Source organism: Phocoena phocoena, chromosome 3 (assembly GCF_963924675.1).
Source record: "Phocoena phocoena chromosome 3, mPhoPho1.1, whole genome shotgun sequence".
NCBI classification, from domain to species: Eukaryota; Metazoa; Chordata; class Mammalia; order Artiodactyla; family Phocoenidae; genus Phocoena; species Phocoena phocoena.
The window spans coordinates 9,734,253-9,758,630 of NC_089221.1; the positions used below are offsets into that span (position 1 = coordinate 9,734,253).

The 24,378-nt window shown below is 43.9% G+C and overlaps 1 protein-coding gene across 3 annotated transcripts in view; it reads right to left on the reverse strand.

Annotated features, from left to right (window-relative positions):
- CTNND2 (catenin delta 2) overlaps positions 1 to 24,378 on the reverse strand; it is a 434,854-nt gene that overhangs the window by 391,949 nt on the left and 18,527 nt on the right. The window contains exon 4 of one of the 3 annotated variants that reach the window (XM_065874255.1): positions 11,108 to 11,681. The exons of the other annotated variants lie outside the window; for them this stretch is intronic. Coding sequence (XP_065730327.1) covers positions 11,108 to 11,681 — 574 coding nt within the window. The remainder of the gene's footprint in view (positions 1 to 11,107; positions 11,682 to 24,378) is intronic. 3 annotated transcript variants of the gene reach the window in all.

Below are 24,378 nucleotides of genomic sequence, written 5' to 3' on the forward strand. Positions count from 1 at the left end.
GTTTTCTTTGGTTCCTTTGCTGCCAAGTCTCTACCTGCAGGTTCCTGGGCAGGTCCTTAGCATATACAGACGCCACAGAATAAGCAGTCTGTTTTATGATCCCTTTCGTCTCTGGAGTTACACACAGGGAGCTGCTAGCTCTCCAGGTGAGCCTATGACATTCCACGGACCGCTGTCTGGGTGTCTGTTAATACTGTGATACCTAGAGACATAGGAAGCCACTTTCCAAAGCACTGGGAAACTCAGAGGTGAGAAGACAGGCATTTTACCCTTCAGATTTTTAATACCCATTGAGCCAAGTTTTTCTGTTAGCTGTTGGTAATTTTTTCATATTTCACTCACTTTGGGGAGAACCTGGTATCTCTTTGTGTTCATGCTTCGCTTTGTACTAAGGATGATTTCCAATTATCAATGGGATGTAACACTTTCACCAACCAGCTAGCTTTATAATAGCTAGTTGAAGACATTTGTTGAATATCTACTAGATGAGGCGTGGTGAGGCATTCTGAAATATGCAGAAGGCTCAGCTGCCCTCAAGGAGCCCATAAACCCACTTATTTAAATGCTCTGCCTCTTCTGATTACAGAAAATTCAGGATACTTTCCTCTTTGTAGCGAAGTCAGTGCTTTCGTAATACACAGCACAAAAAAATACATATATTGATCAATAGATCTGCTTGAGATTAGCCTTTAGAGATTGTAGGTATTTTACTTTAGTTATCCCATGGCAAATGAAAAGCCTTATCCATATATAAAACTACCCCCCCCACATATATACACACACACACATATATGTGTATGTATATATACATACACATGGGTGTGTGCATAGTGATTTTTGTCATACATTTAGAATATAGATAATAAACAAAAATATGTATTATATGTAACATATATATTATGTATAACATGGACTAAATATATGACAAATTTTTTAACATTACAAAATGCAATTGACACAACATTGTAAGTCAACTATATTTCAATAAAATAAATTTTAAAAAATTATAAAATGCACATTGGTTAAATATTGTGGTGGGAGGGATTCTGATGCAGGCTTGGTTGCAAATGAACTCCATTTTGAGAGATTTTGAGTTATTAATTATCAAAGGTTATTTTCACAGCTACTAAAACTATTGGTCTCTCCATAATCCCTCTTGCTTAGATAAAAAGAAAAAATGTTTAAAAGAAGCCTCACACTTATTAATGCAGAGATATTGGCTAACTAGGATCATTGATACTTAAAGTGAGTGGCTACCACAGACACCTGTTTGCCCAAATTAACCCACACCAGTGACCTAAATTGTGTAAGCACTGCTGAGGAACCAAGGCATTATTTTACCATCGATGTCCCATTGGCCCTAAGTTCAGAAGCACGGAGTCTGACGAGTCGAAGAAACTCACACCATGGCGTCAGATACAAGCTAGGTTTTCTCATTGTTGGGTGCTGGGGACCCCCTAGGAAGCCACAGTCCAGGTGACCCGTGTCTCTCTTCCCATCTTATCACTTCCTTCTCTGATTCGACATTATATCTAAAAGCATTTTTCCAGCAGACTCCTATTTCTACCAGCCGTCCATGTGATCTGAAGCACTGAGGAAATAAGACGGGTTTCTAGACTTCAGGACCAAAGAAACACCTGGCTGAACACTACCTGGCCTGTTTCTCAATGAGGGAAAAAGGGGATTGTCCTGAGAGTTGGCTCATTTCTGGGGCTGGAGAACTTGTCCCTTTTTTTTTTTTTTTCTTTAAATTTTTATTGGAGTAGAGTTGATTTACAATGTTGTGTTAGTTTCAGGTGTACAGCAAAGTGAATCAGTTATACATAAACATATATCCATTCTTTTTTAGATTCTTTTCCCATATAGGTCATTACACAGTATTAAGAAGAGTTCCCTGTGCTCTACAGTAGGTCCTTATTTTTACCTATCTATCTATCTATCTATCTATCTATCTATCCATCCATCCATCCATCCACCCATCCACCCATCCACCCAACCACCCATCCACCCACCCATCCATCCATCCATCTATCCATCCATCCATTTTTGGCCTCACCTCGCAGCATCAGGTCCTTATTTTAATCTGTTCCTCTTCAAACCCCTCACACCCTCACCTTGCCTCCATGTCCATCATCTCAAATAGTCATTACCATACTCCTGGGGTCCTAATCCCAAGTGAAAAGAAGCTTACAAGGTGTTCTGGTGAAATTATTATTTCAAAAAAATCTCATGGACCCTGATTAAAAAAAAAGTCGGATAAAAATCTCTATTCAGAAAAACCACCCCTAGCTCCCGCGTGCTTCCTGAGTGTGGTCAGACCTCCTTGGAGCCAAGCTCAGGAGAGCAGACCTCAGACCACGTGTGGCTTCGACCTCACGTACATCCCCGGTGCCTGCCCTAAGCTCTACCTTAAACCTGCATGGACTCAGGGCACCACTGGACACTTGCCCATAACCGATATGTAGCCCGTCCCTCCCTAGCTATACCTCGTTCTGCTACTTGACTGAACCTGTCCGGTTGCACTTCGTTAAACTCCCCCCTCAAATGCTGCCTTCTTCAAGAGCCCTTTCCTGATCCTCCTACCTGGATGTGCCTCTCCCTCCACGGATGCCCCCAGCCTTTGGTCCTCTCTCACAGCTCTTGGTATCAGAAGATACTTCTGAACTGATGTCACTCCTACCCCCTTCCAGTCAAGGGAGACCCCCGGAGTCATGACTTTCATTGTATGTATATGTGAATGTCCAGTAGAGCCGGGCTGATATCCTGATTCTCCATAGTAACAATAGTTATTTATTGGGCCCTTTGAACATGCAGACATGCTAATAAACAACTGATAGGCATGCTCTCAATCTCATAGGATCTTTGTAATGACTCTGCATAATTGCTGCAGTATTGTTATCCCCACAATAGGATACGCAAACAATCTCAGAGAAGCCCCATCTTGTTCCCCAAACAGGCGAAGCATGATTTCACCTCAGGACTCCTGCACTGGCTATTCCCTCTGCCTGGTACATCCTTCCCCAGGTCCATTCGCCATGGCTTCCGGCTTTAGGTGTTTGCTCAGTGGACACCTTATCGTGGAGGGCTTGGCCACCCTGCCCGAGAACATCTCTAATTCTCTTAGTCTTTCTCCACCTGGCTTTTCTCACCACCTAATATCCTATCAGCATCAGACCATTACCTCTAAGAGGACAGGGGCTTTGGCCTCTGTTGTTCACAGGTGTGTGTCCAGCACCTAGAAGAGCGGCTGGCACAAAACAGGTGCTCAGTAAAGACTTGTTGAACCAAACTCAACTACCCAAGGTCACGGAGCTGGTAATGGAACCAAGATATGCACCCATGTCTGTCTAGCCCCTCAATCCATGCTGTTAATCACTGCATCCTGTATTTGTGTAACTCGACATAATGCAATGATTTCTTCTACAACTGCAAGTAAATTCTTTACTCTTACTCATGCTTCTACTTGCTCTGTCACCAATATTAAGATGCCTCAGACTCCTTTGGAACTTCCCCAACATTCCATTCCTGACTGTCAACATTCATGTGTTGAGTCTCACCTTTCTACCTCCCAGGGATTTCTTTTCATCGCCCTTCCGGTCAGCATACATTGCTTCCCTGGGTACCATGTTTTCCTCTTGTTTTATGCCCTTATTTAGCTAGAATACATCCTCCAATTGTGGTAACTTTCTAGGAAAGGGTGCCTAAGAGAGAGATTTCATGAGTACTTGCAAGTCTGAAAATATCTGATACTCTTTTTATAGATGACGGATAATTTGGCCGTGTACAGATTTTAGGTTGAAACTTACTTTCCCTCAGAACTTTGAGAGCATCACCTGAGTGTTCTTTTCCTACCATATCACTACTGAAAGTCAGGTGGCATCTGTTTTATTCCTCTCCCTAGGTTTCAGGGTCTATTTTATGTCGGTGCTGTGAAATTTCATGATGTAGAAGACGAAATATTTTCTATTCCAAGTGTAGGGTATTTCCTATGAAGACACAGGTCCCCCAGCGCTGAGGAATTGTTCTGCATTACTTCATCGATAATTTGCTTCTCTCCATTTTCTTTCTGGGGCTGTTAGTAATATGTCAGATCTCCCAGATTTGTCCTTTATGGCTCTTGCTGCGTTATTCTCATTTTCTGTCTCTTTCCCTTTATGTTCTCCTTTCCCAGTGATTTCCTTGACTATTTCCCACTCATTCTATCAAGTTTTTAATGTGGGTAGTTATATTTTTTACAGCCTAAAGAGATTTTCTTGTTCTTTGATCCTTTCACATATCAACACAGTTCTTACTTAATAAATACAAGATCTTCTTAAATCTTTCTCAGTATTGAATCTAAAGTTTTATCTTGTTTCTTTTAATCTCCCCGTTTTCTGTAAATCATATCTGTTTCTTCTGAGAGGCAGTTCATTTTTCTGTTTTTTTTTTTTTCAATGTCACTAATTCACCCAAATTCCTCAGTAATCCTTGCTAATTTCTCACATCTGAGAAGGAGAAACCCAGAGGCAGCGTCTTCTGCTACGACCTCAATAGAAATGTTTTCCACTGTGCGTCCCTGTATTAGAATTTATGATGAGGAGGTTGGGCATATGGGCTGGCAGCCTTCCTGCAGAATGAGAATGTGGGTGGCAGCTCTCAGCCCCCTGCCAGCCCATCACCCCACAAGCCTGTATGCAATGAACTTTATCTAGGCCACTAACAGCCATAACTGAAGTCTCACTTTCTCAGGCAGTTTGTTCAGTTTTTTTAAGAGAGCACACCTGGTCTTCCCCCTGGAGTAAACCCTGGCCACAGGGTCGCCATCTTGGTAGGAGGGAGGGGATGCAATGGGAGGAGGGAGCCACTGTCTCAAGCTCTGGCTTTCAATGAATCCCTCCACCTTGAGCCTCACTTCTCTTCAGCCCCCCAGCTGAACTCTGTAGGTTGAATCTGGCCAAACATTCACGTGAGACAGCCACCTCCGCCAGGCTGACGTAGCAGAGATTCTTGGAGAAACTTCTACATTTTCACTGCTTATCATTCCTATCTACTCTGCTTTCTAGAACATTTTCAATGGCTTGCTTGTTGGTGACACCCACCCGCTGGTCTCTGTGTTCTTGTCTCTTTTGTGACTGCATTCTCCATTGTAATTCTGTACTCTATTTTTCAGAGGGTCTGAGACTGGGGGAGGCAAATGAGCGGAGAGTCATGTTAGCTTAACCGTTGTCCAAGACACACTGTCGTTTTTAAAATTTACATGTTCCCCGTTAAATTAAAGCATGATCAAAATCATGTAAGTATCAATAACATTGGAAAGGCTAGCACAGAAGTCGACATAAAGATGCCACTCTCTTACAAAAGAACAAAAAAGACCTGTTTACCCCATTTTAACTAGCAAGGTCGCCATGTGGTAGGGAGAGAAGGGAAGATATTAATTTCTGTGAATAAACAAAAAAGAAAGGCATCAGGAAAGCCATTGGGGTCCCTAGCATCCCAAACACTTTGTTCCAGATCCAGCTATTAACTCACAGAAACGGGATATTAAAACGACACTGCCTGCTGCTGTCTGACCTGGATGGACAGCAATTGGAGAGCAATCAGATACTGCACGGAGTGACTTTAAAAGGAATGTCTGGGAGTCCCGGGCCCCCAGGCACATGGAGGCTGTTAGACAGGGGTCAGCAAGTACAGAGGAGGTTTGCTGAAGAGATTTTAGTACCTGCTGTCTCTGGAGAGAAAGCCTGGAGAGAGCGGGCTTCCACTCAGATGTGGGTTCCCTGCTGTGAAATGGGATCCCAGAGCTGTAGAGGGTAAATGGCTGGCTGACTACTTTATTGGTGGAAGCTGGAGACAGTCAAAGAGTGGGAATCGGCCCATACTCCCCAAGTGCATTGGGGTGCAGGATGGCTCAGTGCACAGTGCAAGAGAGAGATCTATTTTACTTTCTGAGCCAGAAGGAGATGCCTGGGCAGGGCTGGGGCTCTGAGAGCATGAGCTTCTCAGGAGGGGGAAGGGGCTGAGGGGCATGGCCAGCGGGGAAAGCACTGGAGCTTCTGCAGTTGGGGAAGGGTCCCCAGTGAGGTCCAGTTCCAAAGAACCCCTGGAAGTTCTAGACAGCCAGCTGTAACCACCTTGGAAAGAAGATGAAAGTGTTGACTAATATCACAGGCTGATCACATTCTAATTAGTAAATCTAAACTGGGATTTTTTTCTTTCTTTTTTCACTTGAGGGTGAGCCAGAAGGTTCACAAGAGTTGTTCAAGCATTTGTCCACAGGCAGGGAGAGATCACCTTCAGGAAATGCAATTTAAAGGGGCCGAAGCTGCCAGGTATCACATTGCATTCCAACCACATCCCAAGGGCTGTGGGATAAACAAACTCGCTCATTACCTGAGGAGACTTCAGGTTTCCTCTGAGAATCTGACAGTGCAGATTGCAAAGCTTTTTATCTAGGATTAGGCTTTTTTTTTTTTCTTTTTCTTTCTTATAACAGGTGCACCTGAAAGTATTAACAAATCAGGGAATGAATCAGATCTCCAAATATGTGGAATGTGGGATTTATAGTGTGTGATCCCCTCTAAACAGTACGTTTGATGTCCCTTTGGCAGGGTTACAAGACAGACACGCCTGGACCAAATTCCTCTCCATATTAGGTCAGTTTTGATTACAATCGCTGGCTAAGAATCTTCATTTAATCCATTTCATTTTTACTTAAAAATAAGCTTCTGATGTTTGACTTAACTTTAATACATATTTACAACTCAGATTTCTATTTTTAACAGGATTAATTTTGCTCTAAACTGGAAAATGAAAGGATTATGTAATCTGCTTTATGAAATTGAACAAAAATTGGTGCTGCTAGTCATATTCAACAGGATGTTGACACATTTTTGAGATATTTTTGCTTCTTGAAAATCACTGGTCATCTAAATAAGTTGAAAACTTATACTGTATTTCTACATCTTTGGTGTTTTTCTTCAATAACACAAAATACACTACCTCTATCCATGTATCATGTGTATTGAAGAGTATAGAGATGCTGGATTCAAAGTGATCTAGGTTCAAATCGCATCCCTGTCATTTCCAGCCAAAGTATCGATAACTTTGGGCAAGAGACTTATCATTGATAATAAGCCTCAGTTTTCAAATCTGCTGAATGGGGGTAAGAATCACACCTACCTCATTAAGTTTTTGTTAGAAACTACATGAGACATGCTATTCTCTTGGCTTCTAAGAAATGACACTGACCTATACTTCTGGCTTATCTTTCTTTTGTCTGGGTTCCCGCTCAGCTCCTAGACCTCTACATTGGTGGGAGGCATCTGGGCTCAGTCCTTGGACCTCTTCTCTCTAAACTTACTTCCTATGTAGTATCTTCTAAGACTCATGGTTTCAAATACCATCTACTTGCTGATGACTCCCTAATTTTTATCTCCAGCCTGGGCTTCTCCCCTGAGCTCCAACCTGTGTATCCAACAGTCTACTTCACATGTACCTTTTGATAGACAGATATCACACGTCCAAATCCATGATCTTAATATACACCAGCACTGCCCCCAAACCAACCAGATCCCTCTGTAACCTGCCCCATCTCAGTCAATGGTGACTCCATTCTACTGGTTGTTGAGTCGGTGGCATCCTTGAGTCCTCTTTCTCTTACTGTCATCACCTAGTCCATGAGACAATCCAGTCAGCTCTACCATATATACATATCCAGGATTACACCACTTTTCATAACCTCCAATGCTACCATGCCGGCCCAAGCCATCACTGTCTCTTGCTTACATTTTACTGTAATTACCTCCCAACATGTATTCTTGCTCTTGCCCTTGATCCCCTACAGTGTATTCTGTTACAGACTAAGCCACATTGTGTCACTCCTCTGCACAGATGCACAACAGCTCCCGGGGAGGGGCACAGCCAGCATCCTGAAATCTTCAAGACTGATGATATGAGGCCTTCCAGCCCCACGTTGCTAGTCACTTTGCTGACCTTGTGTCATTTCTTTGCCCCCTTTTCTCTGATGCACCCTCACTGGTCTTCTTGCTCTTCTGCAATCACATCAGACATGCCTCCATTTACCAGCCTTTGAAACTGCTGTTCCTTCTGGTCAGAACACCATTCCGCTGGATATTAATATGGCCAGCACGCTCACTGCCTTCATAATTGACTCAAAAGTTACCTTCTAAGTGGAGCTTTCCCTGGCCACTCTGCTAAGAATTCCTGTGACTTTTCTGTCTTCTCCAGCTGAAATGAGGCCAGGGATTTTGGTTGATATTGATGAATTCTGTATCCCTAGGGTCTAAATCAGTGCCAGTACCTAAGAGATGCTTAATAAATAATTAAAGGAATGAATGCACCCAACAGTGTAAGTCACTGTCTACTCTGTATTCACACTTCCTAGCTATCAGTGACAAATCTCCAAAATCACAATCCTGAAAACGCAAACGCTATTTTTCAGTCTTGACTTTGTGCTTTCAGTGAGCAAACCAGGTGGCTCCAGACTTTACGATGCCTGGAACGGTACCAAGCATACAGATTTAGGTATGGAGGCCAAAATCTCCAAGATTCCTGATCTCTCACAAAGGTTAGAATCAGTCCCCACACCTTTCCTGGGCCATAGTTTGCTAAATTCTAAATAGGGCCAAGGATCTTATGCAACCCAAGTATTTATGCAGAGTTATAGAATAATTTGGAACTCAAAAACCCACCAGCAACGATTTGCATGAAAAAACCTTTAAATGAATATTTAAAAGTATGCATTTGAAACAAAGTAATTCAAACATGAAAAGTGCTCGCTGTAGCTCATAAATCAAGAATCTTCAATGGCACAACGAATTCTTTTCCCACCAGGGAGCAAAAATGAAATCGTGTCAGAGAATTTGAGGAATGGATGGAAATGAGGAGGGAAGTGAAGGCACATGGGATTGTGTTGAACAACTGAAGTTCTCTTAATTCTGGGCAAAGCCTTCCTACCCACAAACAGACAGACAGACACACACACACACACACACACACACGCACACACACACGCATCATATCCTCAGAAACATTCACTCCAGATATTAGAGTATAAGCGATCTTCACAACACATTTACTTTTAAAGCCTCTTCCTACATTCAGTGACATAAGGAGCTGTCAGGCTCTCTCCCCGCCCCATTCACATCCCCCCGCCACCAGACCCACACTCCCTATTTTTACTAAAGTGATAGAGTGGAACATGCCCAAGTTTAGCAAGTATGATCACTGAGATAAAGAGCTGCAAGCTAAGACTCCTGGTTTCTTTCCCCAGGTCTGTGCAGGGGATGAAATGGCCTTTAGCAAGTCACCTGGGCCTCTCTGGGGCTGAGCTGCCTCTTCTCTCTGGTGGCTGGGAAGTGGGTCCTGGGGCTTGAGTCTTCCACAAGCTCCCCCAGGTTCCCACTCCTTGCCACGACCTAGTAACTTATTTTACACACTTCTAAAACAAAGTTTCCAAACTTATATAAAAGAAGATTCCACACAGGTCTCCCTAGCCCTGTCTTCCAACTAGATTGCCACTCCTGAGTCCCTACATAATAGGTATTTGGATACTGGCACTAGGTTGGCATCAGTGAGTGTCACTTCCAAAATTCTATTACAGAGAGAGAAGGAGTGAGTGAGAGAATAAGTATTCTTAACAGATTTGGGGGGCAGCGGGATTGCAGCCTGCGTCCTGCTATGCCAGGCCAGTCCACACCAGCAATTACTGTGTTGAATTGAAAAGGCCCTTGGACATGCCTCTCGCATGCTTCCAAGTTCTTTTTATTTAATCTTATTTATCTTCACAGTCATCCATTTATGTCAAGAAGGGAAACATATGAGTGCAGCATGTTACTAGAGTGACACAATTACCAAATACCTTCAAAAGAGGAAAAAAAAAAAAGACAGTAAATCCGGGTTAGTTGTCAGATGCTTTAGGAGACACAACTTTAGTTGTTCAATCATAGTGTCTTGTTTAAGCTGAACATATGGTGCTACCAGCAGACACTCGCCAGTTCAGCCCGGTTTTTGATGGGCATAACGACCACAGAAGTGTCACCTCCTCTGAACTGGCAGAGAAAAGCAGGCTTCATCCCAAAACCCCAGTCCAGCCCAGCTCCCCCGTCCCTTTAACAAGCAGGCAACAAACTCAAGGGACTTCATCACTGGTTACTTTTTCCCCATTGCTGGAATCTATGTAATTTCAATGACATGTATGGGAGTGACCTTTCCTTTTCCCAGTGACTACACTTAGACAAAATATAATAAATTCGAGCCATCACAAAGTAGTAAAAATTCAAGGCAATTAGTCATGGGTTAATTTTTCATTACTACTTAAATCTTTGTAAGGTGAATATCTGCTTTGGGAAAACTCCTTACTTTTTTCTACAACTGAATGTAGATAACTACCTGGGTGATCACAGAAACAGTGTTATTTTTATTCTCTGCACTCTGTCTGGATACGATCAACAGGTCTATGTGATTTTTTTTTTTTTTTTTTTTTTTTTTTTTTTTTTTTGCGGTACGCGGGCCTCTCACTGTTGTGGCCTCTCCCGTTGCAGAGCACAGGCTCCGGACGCGCAGGCTCAGCGGCCATGGCTCACGGGCCCAGCCGCTCCGCGGCATGTGGGATCTTCCCGGACCGGGGTACGAACCCGTGTCCCCTGCATCGGCAGGGGGACTCTCAGCCACTGCGCCACCAGGGAAGCCCTATGTGATTCTTTATTAAACTTGACTATAAGGATGGATATCTTCCTCTTTAGATTGGCGGGGGATGGGAGGGAGAGAGAGGGAGAGGGAGAAGGGGAGAGGGGTACAGAGGGAGAGGGAGAGAGAGAGACACAGAGACAGAGAGAGTGAGAGAGAGAGAGAGAACACTAAGAGTTTGGGAGACTGCATTACTTCCAAACAGAAGCAACCGATAGCTTTGAGTTCAGATGCTACCACAGCCTACCTAGGGACACCCTGGCCTTCCCTTCCTTCAGCGGATGCTGAAAACCTGCCCACGGACACGCCCAGCCTGAGTTGGCTCCAGCCCAGCCGCCTGCCTGCCTCATGCCCGGGGCCCCAGCACTCGCCCAGGCACCCCCGGGGCCGAGCCGCGGGAGGCGGGCGGCGAGCCCTTTACCTGCCAGGCTGCCCGGCCTCTGGAGGGTGGCCGTGGCATACAGCTCCTGCGTGTGCTTGCCGTACGGCTCGGACGCGTGGACCAGACGCTTGGTGGGCGACAGGGTGGCGTACGTGCCGATGGTGGAGCTCAGCTGGTGGATGGGCGAGGAGGAGAGGGTGGACTGCACGGTGGGGGGCGAGGTCACGCGGATCGGGGACAGGCCGGCCGAGGACACGACGATGTTGATGGGCGAGCTGGTGCTGTAGGACTTGGCCAGGCGGCTGGGCGACTGCTTGGGCGAGGAGCCGCGCGGCGCGGCGTAGGAGGCGCCCTCGGGGGCCGAGCCTCCGCGCTGCAGCTTGGTGGGCGAGCCGCCCTGGGGCGCGGCCAGCGGGGAGCCCCCGCGCGGGGGCGCGGGCAGCGTGGAGCTCGAGTAGTAGAGCGCGGCGGCGGCGGCGGCGGGCGGCGCGTCGGGCAGGTGGAAGGCGCTGCCCAGGCTGGGCGCGAACGGCTCCCGCAGCGGCGGCGGCGGCGGCGGCGGCGGCGGCGCGGGCTCGGGCCCCGCCAGGTGCCCCGCGCGGCTCGTGGTGCCCTGTGCGCGGGAGAGCAGAGAACACGCGCTCTTAGCCAGCGGCAAGCAGAGGGAACCCCCCGCGCGCGCCGCCCGGCCCCGGCGATCCCGGGCGGCGCGGGCGCGCCGGGGCCCCCGAGAAGCAGAACCGCGTGGGGTATGGAGACGCACGCGCCCCTCCGGCCGCTTGGGAGCGGCTCCTGTCCGACCGAAAGAGAAAAACAAACAAACAAACAAAAACCGGAGAGCAAGGGGCGGCTGACCAGGGGATGGGGATCCCGTCTGACAAGTGGGACACGTATGCTGCTCACAAATCTCAGAGGTTTCTGGAAGAGCAGAGGCATCGCAATAGTCTCCGAACGCTTTGAAAAGGCCAGCCAGCGGGGCCATCGGGATCTACTTGCAGGCAATCCCGATCTGTTAGTTTTAACGAGAAATTCAGGCGTCCAGCCTATCCTCCCCCCCCCTCCCCCACTCGCACGGGCATTTCATTGGATACAGTTTCTACCTCTGAAACTGGCCAAGTTGCCTACTTATCTGGAGAACGTAAGAAATAAGCATACTTCGTGGAGTTTATTCTGTTGCCATTTTCCCGTTGGTTCTTCTTTGTGGATAAGTTAAAAGGAGGGGAAAATATGAAGTCGGAATAAATATGCTTGGGCTTTCAGGCTTTAAAAGAAAAAGCATTTCCAGAGGAAGCAGAGCAGTTGTAAAAGACTAAAAAACCCTCCCTTTTCTAGATTTTAACGCTGGGCTCCAAATCTTTCAGCATCTCTCTCTCTCTCTATCTCTCTCTCTCTCTCTCTCCCGCTCGCTTTTAAGAGCCCCCTGCAGTTGTGTCTTCAAATTAAAAGCCAGTTGCCTCTGGTCGATTTTCAAGAACAGAAAAGACAACAAGGGCTGGGGTGGAGCTGGAGAGACAGTTGGAGGGGAAAGCACTTTCCTTGAATCTGATCCAGAGATATATTTGCATTCGAATGAAAACACTACATTGTCAACCACTTCTGGGCAGGAGCTCTGGGATCTTCCAGGCTTTCCCGGAGGAGCAGAAAAGTTTTTTGAGAGCAGGCTGGTGTGAAAAGGGGGTAGGACTGTGTACACAGAAAAAGAGAAACTGGGGAGAGCAGGTTCTGAAATTAGGAGTGGGAATTAGGTAGGGAGGAGGACGTGGGTGAGATGGAGGGAAGGGGGAGAGAGACAGACCGAACAGATGCTCTCCATTAAGAGTTTCAATGTTGCCTCTCCACTCGCTTTGGAACTGCAATTGGCAAAAAACAGACCATCGCACACACAGCGTTCCAAATTTTATCTGGATGTCAGGTTCATGTGAAGATCTGAGGGAGTTAGTCGACCAATATCAAAATCCTCTATTAAGAGTATCCTAGATAGGAAGAGAGTCTGTTGAAAGACATTCTGTGGGAGATGGTGTGTGTGTGTATTTATTCATATATGATGTATATATTTCACATATTTGCATATGTGGGTATATATATATATGTGTGTGTGCATTCATATATGATGTATATATTTCACATATTTGCATATGTGGGTGTGTATATGTATGTATTTATCAATCCACTGACAAAGTTTCTCTCCTTGACCAAACTCTAGTCAGGCTCCTCTGAACTCCCTTCTCAATATGGCTCTACACTGCCCAGTTTTAGCAAGAATCCTCCACTCTCAGTGTCTGGTCACCCTCCATACCTGTTCCAGTTCCTCATTCTCCACCATCTCCCAGGCAATGTCGCATCACTCTGGCCTGTCTTCAGCAAGAATCCTGTTAGGTCTATTTAGCCAGAATCTCCCCCCAAGCCCCAACATTTCCTCTTAGTGATTTTCCACCCACTGACCTCCAACCTACTCCTTGGCTAAACATTCCTCCTTTTCCTTGTTGTTTTCAAAATTGAGCCCAGTTATATACTGAGGTCTGTCTTCCCCTAGTGCAATACTTAAATTCTTTTCTGAATCGAAACGGTATTTACTGCTTTAGCTACTATCCAGTTCTGGTTTTTCTTTAGCATCACAAAGCAATTATTTTGAGTCCAACAGTAGGAGTGGAAGTAAAATGTAAGCTCCATGATTTTGTGCAGTAATGCGCCTCCAGCAACGAGAACAAGAAGGATTCATAGCAGAGATACCACGAATGTTTGTGGAATCAGTGAAGGAATGGTTAATAAAACTGGTCCCGAGGCTTTGGCGTGAGGGTTTCCATGGTGGAGAAGCTCTGCAGAGCTGGTGTGCTCACCTGGACCCCAGAGATATAGTCTAATATCATCCAGAGTCATGGTGGGGGGAGCTGCTTACATCTAATTGTGCTTCCCTCCCAGTAGAAGTTCTGAGCATGAAATGTATAGCCTGGGCTTCTCAAATCTGGCTGCATGTTATAATTGCCAGGGGAACTTTTGAAAAAAATCTCAGTACCCAGGCTGTATCCACTAGCCACTTAATTCAGGATCTCTGGAGGGGGGACCCAAACATCAGGCTTTGGGGAAGCTCACCAGGTGATTCTAATGTACAATCGAATATAAGAACAAGTCATCCCTAGAGCAGTGGTTTTCCAAGTGTGGTCCCCGTTCCATCAGTCAGCATAAGAAGTAGCAACGGCATCACCCCACATTTACTGAGTGGGGAACTCTGGGGGAGGGGCCCAGGGATCTGTGTTTTATCATGTTCTCAAGGTGATGATGATGCTTGTTTAAAGTTTGCAAGCCTCTGATCTAGAAGAGATTCTGATTCAGGGCTCTGAAGTGAGCCTGAGGGCCTGCATTGCTAACAATCTCCCGGAAGATGCTGCCGGTCTGAGAACTACTGCTAAGGTGCAGATAGGGACTGTCTCTCTTCACTTTTCTTAGGAAGCTCTCCTGGGGCCTGAGCAACATTCCACTGTGCAGAACCCAGCTGTCAAGTGACAGAAAAGCCTCCAACAGGAATTTCTGGAAATCTTTCCCACAGGCACATGAGGAGGAGAAAGAACCCCAGAGGGTCTAAGGAGGGTTCCCTGCTGACAACAGGACAAATACTTTTTGGTATGTCTTGGATATATAATATTAATAACCCTATGTGACATCAAAGATCCTATTCCCTGGTAGCATAGTTTTCAATAAAATAAATACTAAAGTACCCTAATATAAATTTAAAAAGCATCATGTAGTATTCTAGTTTTTAAGTATTAGAATAACATGGATCCTAGGGAAACCTTGAATAAATTTTGCAAATAATTTATTTTCCCTTTAACACGTTGGAACTTCCAACTGGAGAAGTGCTAACTCTGCTGAATATTATTCATAAGGATTGTTAAATGGCCCCCAAGTCTATAAAAGTTTTGAGAACTGCCAAACTATTTCCAGGTATTTTGACAGGCTATAGCAACCAATTCAAAAACCTTTTAAAATACGGTAGGATCTTGGTGAAATGTTGCCAGTAACTTTTCTACAAGTAAAAAAGAAAAACATAAACAATAAAACTGTATATGCATTTTAAGATGGGTATCGTCTATGTTGGAAATGTTCTATATCTGTACTGTCCAATATGGTAGCCACTAGACACATGGGCCCTAGACACACGCACTGGATTTTAACACACATTTAATTTGAATTAATTTGAATTTAAACTGTCAAATGTATCTAGTGGCTACCTTCCTGGATCGCACAGTTAGGTAAGCCCTTCTGCAGTTTTTAATAAATAATCTGGGGGTATTATACTCCATTCCAATAGTCTACAGAATAATAAGTACCTAAGAATGGTCCTTGGCTAAACAGAAAAATCTATTTGTAGCATCAGTTGAACAAAGAGTAATCTTTTGGGAGCTTATCTCCACTCTTGTGTTTATGTTTTGTTCCATTATGTAATTTCATTTAGCAACTCTTAAGGATACATTTCAAGACAGATGCATGATTCATAGGATGGTTTATTATGACCTAGGTCATTGGATTAAAGATAATATAAGCACATTTCAACACACATAGAATTTCATCTACTTTACTGTCATGGAAGCTCAATTCTACCTTAAACATATGTTAGAACTATAAATAAAACTGTAAATCCAATGTTAAAGTTCTAAAACTTAACTTTTTCTTAAACTAATGACTATTACATCCTACTATTTGGAAATGTGTGTGTACAAGTGACGAGCATTGAAAATTTTTTTACTGATAATGATAAATAAGAGATACATGATGATACAAGATTTTTTGGAAACATTTGGATAAGATGGAGCCCCAATACTGTCCTGGATCACACAGTACGGGCTACTGACCAGGACAATTCCTACTGGGGCTGTCATTCCCAGCTCTTTGAATCAGTCTCAAACCAAAGGACTACTTTATATGTCCTTCCCACCCCTCCGAAGTGGGGAACCCATCTATGTGAAACTGACAAGGAAGCAGAACACTGTCAAGTAGATGCTCTGATTAAAGGGTTTCCAGTAGGCAGACCGGTGCACATTATCTTGACATTATTTTGGAGATCTAAAATTGCTATATTTTTGTTGTTACAGAATAATATCTGGCTCACAATTACATTGTTTGTTTTGTTTTGTTTTTTTATTGGGAAGTTCCAGCCCCCAAAATATGGCTCTCTTGGACCAGAACATGGCATTAGGCCTGAAGACTCAGCATAGCTGTTTCCTGACCTTTTCAGGTTGTATCTTCTGTAAAGAGGGTAGAGACAGCATAAGGGTGACAAGGGGGAAAAATTCTTCAAACTTGGAAACTTATTTAAGCCTCACTCTCGATTTGGCAGCACAAAAGACCAAAACAAAAACCCAATGCTTACAGCCAGTTAACAAGGGACTTGACAGCCTGAACTCTCTAAGGAATCGTGACTTTGGATCATGAGTTAGCACTGTCACCGAGCACAACCACGTTTTATAGAGCAGACCCATGGTTTACAAGCAGTCCTTGTGAAGACGCATTTAGACCTGCCAAGTTTCCTGGAATTGTCAGTGAGGCCCCTAACTCTGGGTCAGGAGGAATATCTGCCCAGAATGCTGGGCAGCCGGGCCAGCAATGTCAGGAATGGGAAGCTGGAGCCTGTGTTCTGTGGCCTCCCAGATGGGAGCCTAATGACTTGGGATCAGCAGTCTGCTCCCCCAGCAGACTGTGTTCATCACTTTTCATTTTCCTGGCATCACTCATCTCCCGGTTTCTCCCTTTTGTAGGTCACCCTGGTTGTAGGGACTGAGGTCACCGCCAGGAATGGTGCTCCTGGGCACAAACGGTGTCACAGAGGCAGAGCTGGAGAGTACGTTTCAAAGGAAGGCAGAGGCATCAGGGCCAGCGCCACAGAAGAGCCCAAACATGGGAATGGAGAGTGGATTTGGTGGGAAGGAGTCTGACTGGTGTTCGAAGGAATGCAAATGCAGATAGGAGTAAGTGGCGAGAAAATAATAGCGATGACCAGAGAACATTCTTTCAGTGAGTTAAAAGCCTGAATAACTTCTGAATACAAACGAAAAAAAGAGGACATGGCTTTAAGATGACATCTTTGAAGAAATCCATTGCTAAGCCAGAACGATCTGGTAACACGATTTTGTAATATCAGCTACGCGCTGCTGATTAAAATGTCTGAGAATGTGTTGAACTTCCTAGGGTAAGTTGGCACAGGGTTCTAGGCTTGCACAGGAAGATGGACAGAGCCATCTACTCTCACAACTTGGAAACAAGAAGAAACCACCAACTCCAAAATGCCAAAGTCTCATTTCGGTATCATCTGAAGTGTGCCTGTAATACAATACAATGAGAGTAAAATGAATCTACACCCCCAAAGTAAGTTTTGTGCCCTTGACTCTCTGGGATGAAATCAATTTGCTTGAACACTACTATCATGGCTCCCCAAATCTCAGTAACTTCTCTTTTGAAATTGTCCTCAGAAGAAAGGCCACTCTCTAAATAATTCCCAAGATAGAAAATCCTGGTTCTGTGAGAAAGATTTGATTTTGGAAATAGCCAAATAAAATCAAGTGCCTTGTCTAGCAATTCCTTTGAGGAGTGCTGCTTGGGGTGAAAACTCATATGAAACGTAAAATGAAGAGACAGCTTCTGTGCACAGTTTACACACCATCCCTGAAGGCATCACCACTGGGATGAAGTGAGGAAAGGAAGGCTGGGTTTACCTGGTGGGGAAGTTACACTAACACTGAAAGGTGGTACCCAGAGCAAATTAAACTTAAGTAATTGCAAAATGAAGACACTTGAAAAGAATTTCTTCCTCGGATGAGAACATCTCAATTAAATAAGAGCTATAATGTTTGAGATAATAATGGGGGCCACCCTTATTGCCTTCTCTTTGCATGAGGGCCCCCAAATTATGGAGGATCAAGAGGGAGGGATGGAGAGAGAGAGAGAGAAAGAGAGAGAGAGGGAGAAATACCTTGCAAACAACATCAACCCTGTCACTGCAGGCAGGCAGGCAGAAGGAGAAGGGGGTGGTAGTGGTCCATTGCCCAGGACCCCTAAGTCACTAGTATAAACAGGGTAGTGCAGACTTTTGCACGCTGGGTACTGGTTTTTCCTTCCCTCTGACATCCCTTTAATAAAAGTATGATTAGGGTCATCATCAATATATATTCTCAAAAGTATTTCACGTGACCATTTCTATGGTCTACCAAGTGGAAAGAAAATAGAGAAGAAAAACTAAAACAATGATATGACTGTCATATAAATTTATCTTTAAGAGAGATTTTTTTGATGGCAACTCTTTCCAAAACAACATGAGCCTTGGCAAAAATACACTCTGTAAAACTTTTACTTCAGCAAGGGGCTCACTTAGTATAACTTTAATACCCCCAAACTTTTACTCAGAAGAAATGTTATAGTAAAACACGTACACACCCTCCCCACAACGAGAAATGTTTCAGTTATTGAAACCAGATTAAATATATTTCTACTGGAAAGAGAAAATGGATAAGATTTTAAAGCAGAGCATGGAGAAAGGATTTCCCACAGGTAATCTTCTGAAACCTACCTTAAAGACAAATAAGCTGCCAGTTTCCCACAGATATGCCAGACAACGTATACAAGATGACATGACTTCTCCTCTAAATGCAGCATAGTGTATACATTCTACACTAAAGACATCTCACCAATTTTGTGGTTTCCAAGTTTTTTAGTGACTTTTCTCTTTACAGGTGCTACCAGCAACAACTTCTTTCCTAATTCAACCAACTGGAGTGATGTCACACCAGCTCTCTGTATAACTTTTTGCATTCAGTAATCAAGAAGCAGGTGTTTATTGGGGGATTGCTGCCTCCTTTGAGCCCTGTGTGTCTCTGTGTCCATCCCACCACCATCCAGAGTTCTCCATCCCCTTGACCTTCACATCTACCTGATGTAAAAGTGCACCAATAACCAATGTTCCAAACTCATCAGCCTCTGGCAGGAGTGAGCAGATGGTGTATTTATAATTATAATATAGCACAAATGAGAACTTTTAAGACATAAAAGGCAGTGCAACATTAAATAGACGGGCCAGGTCAAAAGAAATGGCAAGTTGCTTCTCGAAAAGCTGACTGCTTTTTTAGTGTATCTACCACTGTTCAAGCTTTATTTTAATAAACTGTCATACAATTCTTAATTTCCTGCAGTAAGCAGGCATTTCCTAGGATCATGAATGCACACAAGGCTCACTTCAGTTCTGCTGGATATGAAAGTGGTTTTAAAATCTTTCGGTTCCTGTACTTCTTTGCCAGTATTCTGTGTACAGGTGTATACTTTCCTATTTCTTGCTTATTTTGTTTCTTTGAGGAAGGAAACACTTGATAAGACTACTTTGTGTTTGGCCATGGGGAGAAACCAACACTTTTAGAGGGACTCTTCTGGGCCAGAAGTTTTACGTTCGGCATTTCATATAATGCACAGGAAATTGGATGTGAGTGGAAGCAGGCCAAACCTGGAGAAGGCCCAGTTTCTGCACCCATCCACAGCCTTTGCAGTATGAGCATCAAGAAGGCTGCAGTTTGAGGAACGTGGTGAATATTTGGTGAACCCTGGGTCAGTCACTCAAGATATGGACATTAATTTTGTATGGTTTCCTCTCTTGCAGCAAGGCCATCTGATAGGAAGAGATAGACTTATATGCAACTAACTATAGGATGTTATATGTGAGATGACAAAATGATGCTTTCAACACATAAGTCGGGCCACGTTGTGCCTCTGCTCAAAATTCTCTTTCACCTCCTCTTTCCACTTCCAGTAAAGGACAAGGTCATCATGACGATCAACTGATGGCCAACTTGGCTTCCCATCTACTTACAAACTCCTGCTCCCCTCTCTGGCCACCTGGGCCTCCTTGCTGTCCTGTCAACATGCCAGGTCACCTCATCCAGCAGCCTCTGCCTTTGCTGTTCCCCAGACAGCCACACAGCTTCCCTCTCTTCTCCTTCGTGTCTTTGCCCCAAACTTGGGGCAAAATTCATCACCTTCTAACAAACTATGCAACTTACTTATTCACTGTGTTGACTTTCTGAATTCCCATTGCTGCTACTAGAATATAAGTTCCTTAAGAACAGGGATCATGTCTGTTCTCTTTACTTCTCCAGCCCAAGCACATATAATAGCTCATGGCATACAGTAAGCACACATAACATCTTGAAGGCATTAAAGAATAGCCCAGAGGGGCTTCCCTGGTGGCGCAGTGGTTGAGAGTCCGCCTGCCGATGCAGGGGACACGGGTTCGTGCCCCGGTCCGGGAGGATCCCACATGCCGCGGAGCGGCTGGGCCCGTGAGCCATGGCCGCTGAGCCTGCGCGTCCGAAGCCTGTGCTCCGCAACGGGAGAGGCCACAAGAGTGAGAGGCCCGTGTACCGCAAAAAAAAAAAAAAAAAGAATAGCCTAGAGATCTATAAATGCAACTGGAAAAGCAGCTCTGTTTTGACTGGGGCACCTCACAGGAGCCACACAAAGCCCAAGGTTGACTCAGACGAGGAAGAGCGGGATGGAGGGGTAGTCTACACACAGCCTTAGAGGCTGGGATGGGGAGCTTGCAGGGCGGCTGAGCAGAGCGCTGGGGTGCGGCAAAGAATAACTATGAATCAGCTCACGTCACTTTCTGGAAAGGCCTTGGGGTCTGACGGGAAGGATCTTACGCTCTCTCTCTCCTCCAGCCCAGTCCCGTGAACTCGTCTTAGAGTCTGAAGAGAATGACTTTCAAGGATTTTAGTATTTTATGGCGACTTTGTGACTCACAGTTCTTTCAGACTGACATGGTAGGGCACGGCAGGCTATGCACCAGGGCCTAGAGTACAGCCTGGTGATGACCACCCAACAAACATTTATTATGTTGAATAAACTAGCATTTGTTAAAAATGGAAAGAATCTTTGAACATGATGTTCCTTTGAAATTACATTCTGACATGATTTATGAGCCAGATTATTGACCTTATTAACCTGGTCTGGCATCTGTGAGCCATTATTTGAACTTTACTGGCCCTTTTGGCACTTTATGACAATAGGATATTCTAAAAATCAATCTAGCCTGGAAGGAATGAGCCATTCAGAATATTGAAAAGAATGTGTCACAGGGCTGTGCAAAACCCCTGGAAGACAGGGCTCCTTAGGATAATACAAAGGAGATGTTACGGGAATGGGATGTAGCCTCCCTACTTTCAAGGGTATTATAACACTAAATGCTGAGTAAAAATACTGATTTACTCGTTCAGCATTTCTCCGACATGATTTTGAAGTCACAATAAAACACGCCTTTCACACTACAGCATATGGAAGCTGAAAGTGAATCATGGTACCAGATCCGCCACTTTGCTAAAATAAACAGGATTCCACTATCCACCGGCAGCCTCCCTCCCGCTAATGAAGTGGATTAGAATAACCCCCTGGTTTGAATATTCAGACTTCAACCACCCACCTGTCAGGTAAATGAGTGTAGGCCAGTAACCTTTGGCTCAAACTGAAGTTATCACCTTGAACATGCACATTTATAGATGCCTTCAAATATAGAGCTTTGATATCTTTACAACCAAGTTTTCTGATTAAACTTTAAGGCAGACTTTTAGTGTGAGGCCCAATCTGTCCTTTGAGCTTTCACTGTTTCACTTCCATGGCGACTGGTGGATGATAGAAATAACTCCAGCAACATGGAAGTAGATCAATCACCATATTGTTTGTCCACATGTATAGAGCTCTTAATAGGGTCAAGCTGTAGACATATTTAATTGAAACAGTCAACATATAAAAGGAAACCTACGAAACACTCTTTCGAAATGATTAGACTTCAATTCAGTCAAGAATCCGTCCCCATTCTTACTACTGCTGCCTTAAAGTGGTACAACTTCTCTAAATGTGTTGAGTTTTAGCTTTTGCATCTTTAAAATGTAAATGTTAGTACAGCCCTGTTGTGGGGATGAAATAAGAGGATGTATGTAAAATAGATTACTTCCTGGCCTCAATAAATGGTAACGATTAATTTTATAAAATTTTATAACTAAGAAAGCTTTGATTTAACAGTTAGTCCTATGTGTGAATTGAGCTTATAAGATGCTCACAAATCGAGTTGATAATTAACTGACTTTTTGGTTTTGATACTGATAGTTCCATTTTCCATGATGCCCAGCTATGGGAAATCTGATTTTTTTTTTCATTTGACTTAATGTTTTCAACTCAAATTACAGGGGTCTTAGATATTTATGAGAAAAAGCCAAGGATGAGTATTAAATGAGTTCAAGATAAAAATAAAAGAAAGGCAGAACTTTATTGTTTTACTAGCTACATGTCTTAGAAGTTCTAGAAAACTGGTAAAAGCTAAATTCATACCTTTCATAGGTTAATTTGAGTATACAATATTCCTTATTTCTGAATATTTCTGGCCCCTTGGACCTAGAAGTATGGACAGATAGAAGGGTAAAAAAAGGGCTGTAATCCACTTGTTTGCTTCCAAAGGATTCAAAATTACATATATTCCACCATGATCACTGTATCACTGTCAAAGAGAGTCAGTATAGATGGGAAGATGAAAAATAGTTCCTTTCGAGAATGGGATGCTTTTGAGAGAAAAAAACAAAACAAAACTATACCTAGAGAAAAAATATCCTATAGCTTCCATTTCATCTTTTAATAAAACAAAATGAGATTAAAAAGTCTAATAACGTTTGCTATGCTAATAACATCACTCAGTATTTCAAACATTATATAATGTTCTTACGTAAGCAAACAATAAGGACTATTTTGTATATACGATAAATGTACGTATATCAAATAATTTTTTCTAATTAATTAAAAAACACTTTTTTTTAGACATTCCCTCTTGTGTCCTAAAACATTTCTGTAAGGGAGGCAGAACAGACCAGTGCTTTGAAAGAGCAGTGATCCAGGAGCTGGGGTTAGTCTGTGTGCATGGACCTGGACTCAGTGACTTCGAGGTCCTTCCCTTCCCAAGCACCATACACCTCCAGCTCTCCATCTAAAGTGGGCGCACCCTCTGAACCGGGTCATGCACTAGACCACCACAGGGGGACGGGTCCATCTCAGTGGGATGTTTTATTTACCATCCCCTTTTATCCACATAACCTTGGCATCACAAGAAGGTAAAAGTTACAAAGCCACTGATGGATCAGGGTTTTACCTGAAAAAGACAATCATGTTTTTAATAGATAGCTGGGACAATCATTTAACTTTCATAGTTGAAATGCACTGAGACTTTTCAGCTTATGCTTCACTTATGTTCATATCACCTATGAAGAGCATCTCACGGTGACCGTACGATGCCATTTAAAAAAAAAAAAATTATTTATTTATTTATTTTTGGCTGAGTTGGGTCTTTGTTGCTGCACGTGGGCTTTCTCTAGTTGCACCGAGCTGGGGCTACTCCTGGCTGTGGTGCGCGGGTTTCTCGTTGCGGTGGCTTCTCTTGTTGTGGAGCACGGGCTCTAGGCACGCGGGCTCAGTAGTTGTGGCTCGCGGGCTCTGGAGAGCAGGCTCAGTAGTTGTGGTGCAGGGGCTTAGCTGCTACGCGGCATGTGGGATCTTCCCGGACCAGAGCTTGAACCCGTGTCCCCTGCATTGGCAGGCGGACTCTCAACCACTGCGCCACCCGGGAATGCACGATGACATTCTCTCACTGCCTCCTCTCTGTCTGCAGACATTTCTTGGGGGCCATGTGGATGGCTAGGGCCTAGTGATAAAAGATGAAAATGGCCCTGCCCTGAGGTAGCTTTTAGTTTAGTTGGAAAGGCATATGGATGCATAATAACCATAAATTGGTGACAGAGATGAGTTTTGTGGTTACAGTAGCCTGTGGTAGGTAGTGGGCCTGGGGAAGGGTTTCTGGTCTAGAAGCACTGCCCAATAAATGCAGAAAGGATGAAATTAAGCTCTTCAGTTTAAGGAGCGCTTTTGGGGTTGTGGGTTCTTCATTCCAGGAATGAATGCACAGAGATTAAAAGGTCTCAGGCCCTTTTATACTGAAAATAAGTATAAAATAGCTTAAAACAAGATAGGCCTCCAATAGATTAATTCTGGAGGGCTGATTGAATACAGCCTGCACGCCAAAATTATCAAAACTGAAGTATTAAATGGTACACACACACACACACACACACACACACACACACACACACACACACAAACATTACAACATTTATATGTTTTTGAAAAAAAAATTGAGGTTGGTAGCCACTTTTTACCAAGAGCTGATTTTAACTGCAGCTAATAAATGTGTACATTGAAACTATAAGAAGAAGTACATATCTTAAAGAAACAACTAAGGGCAC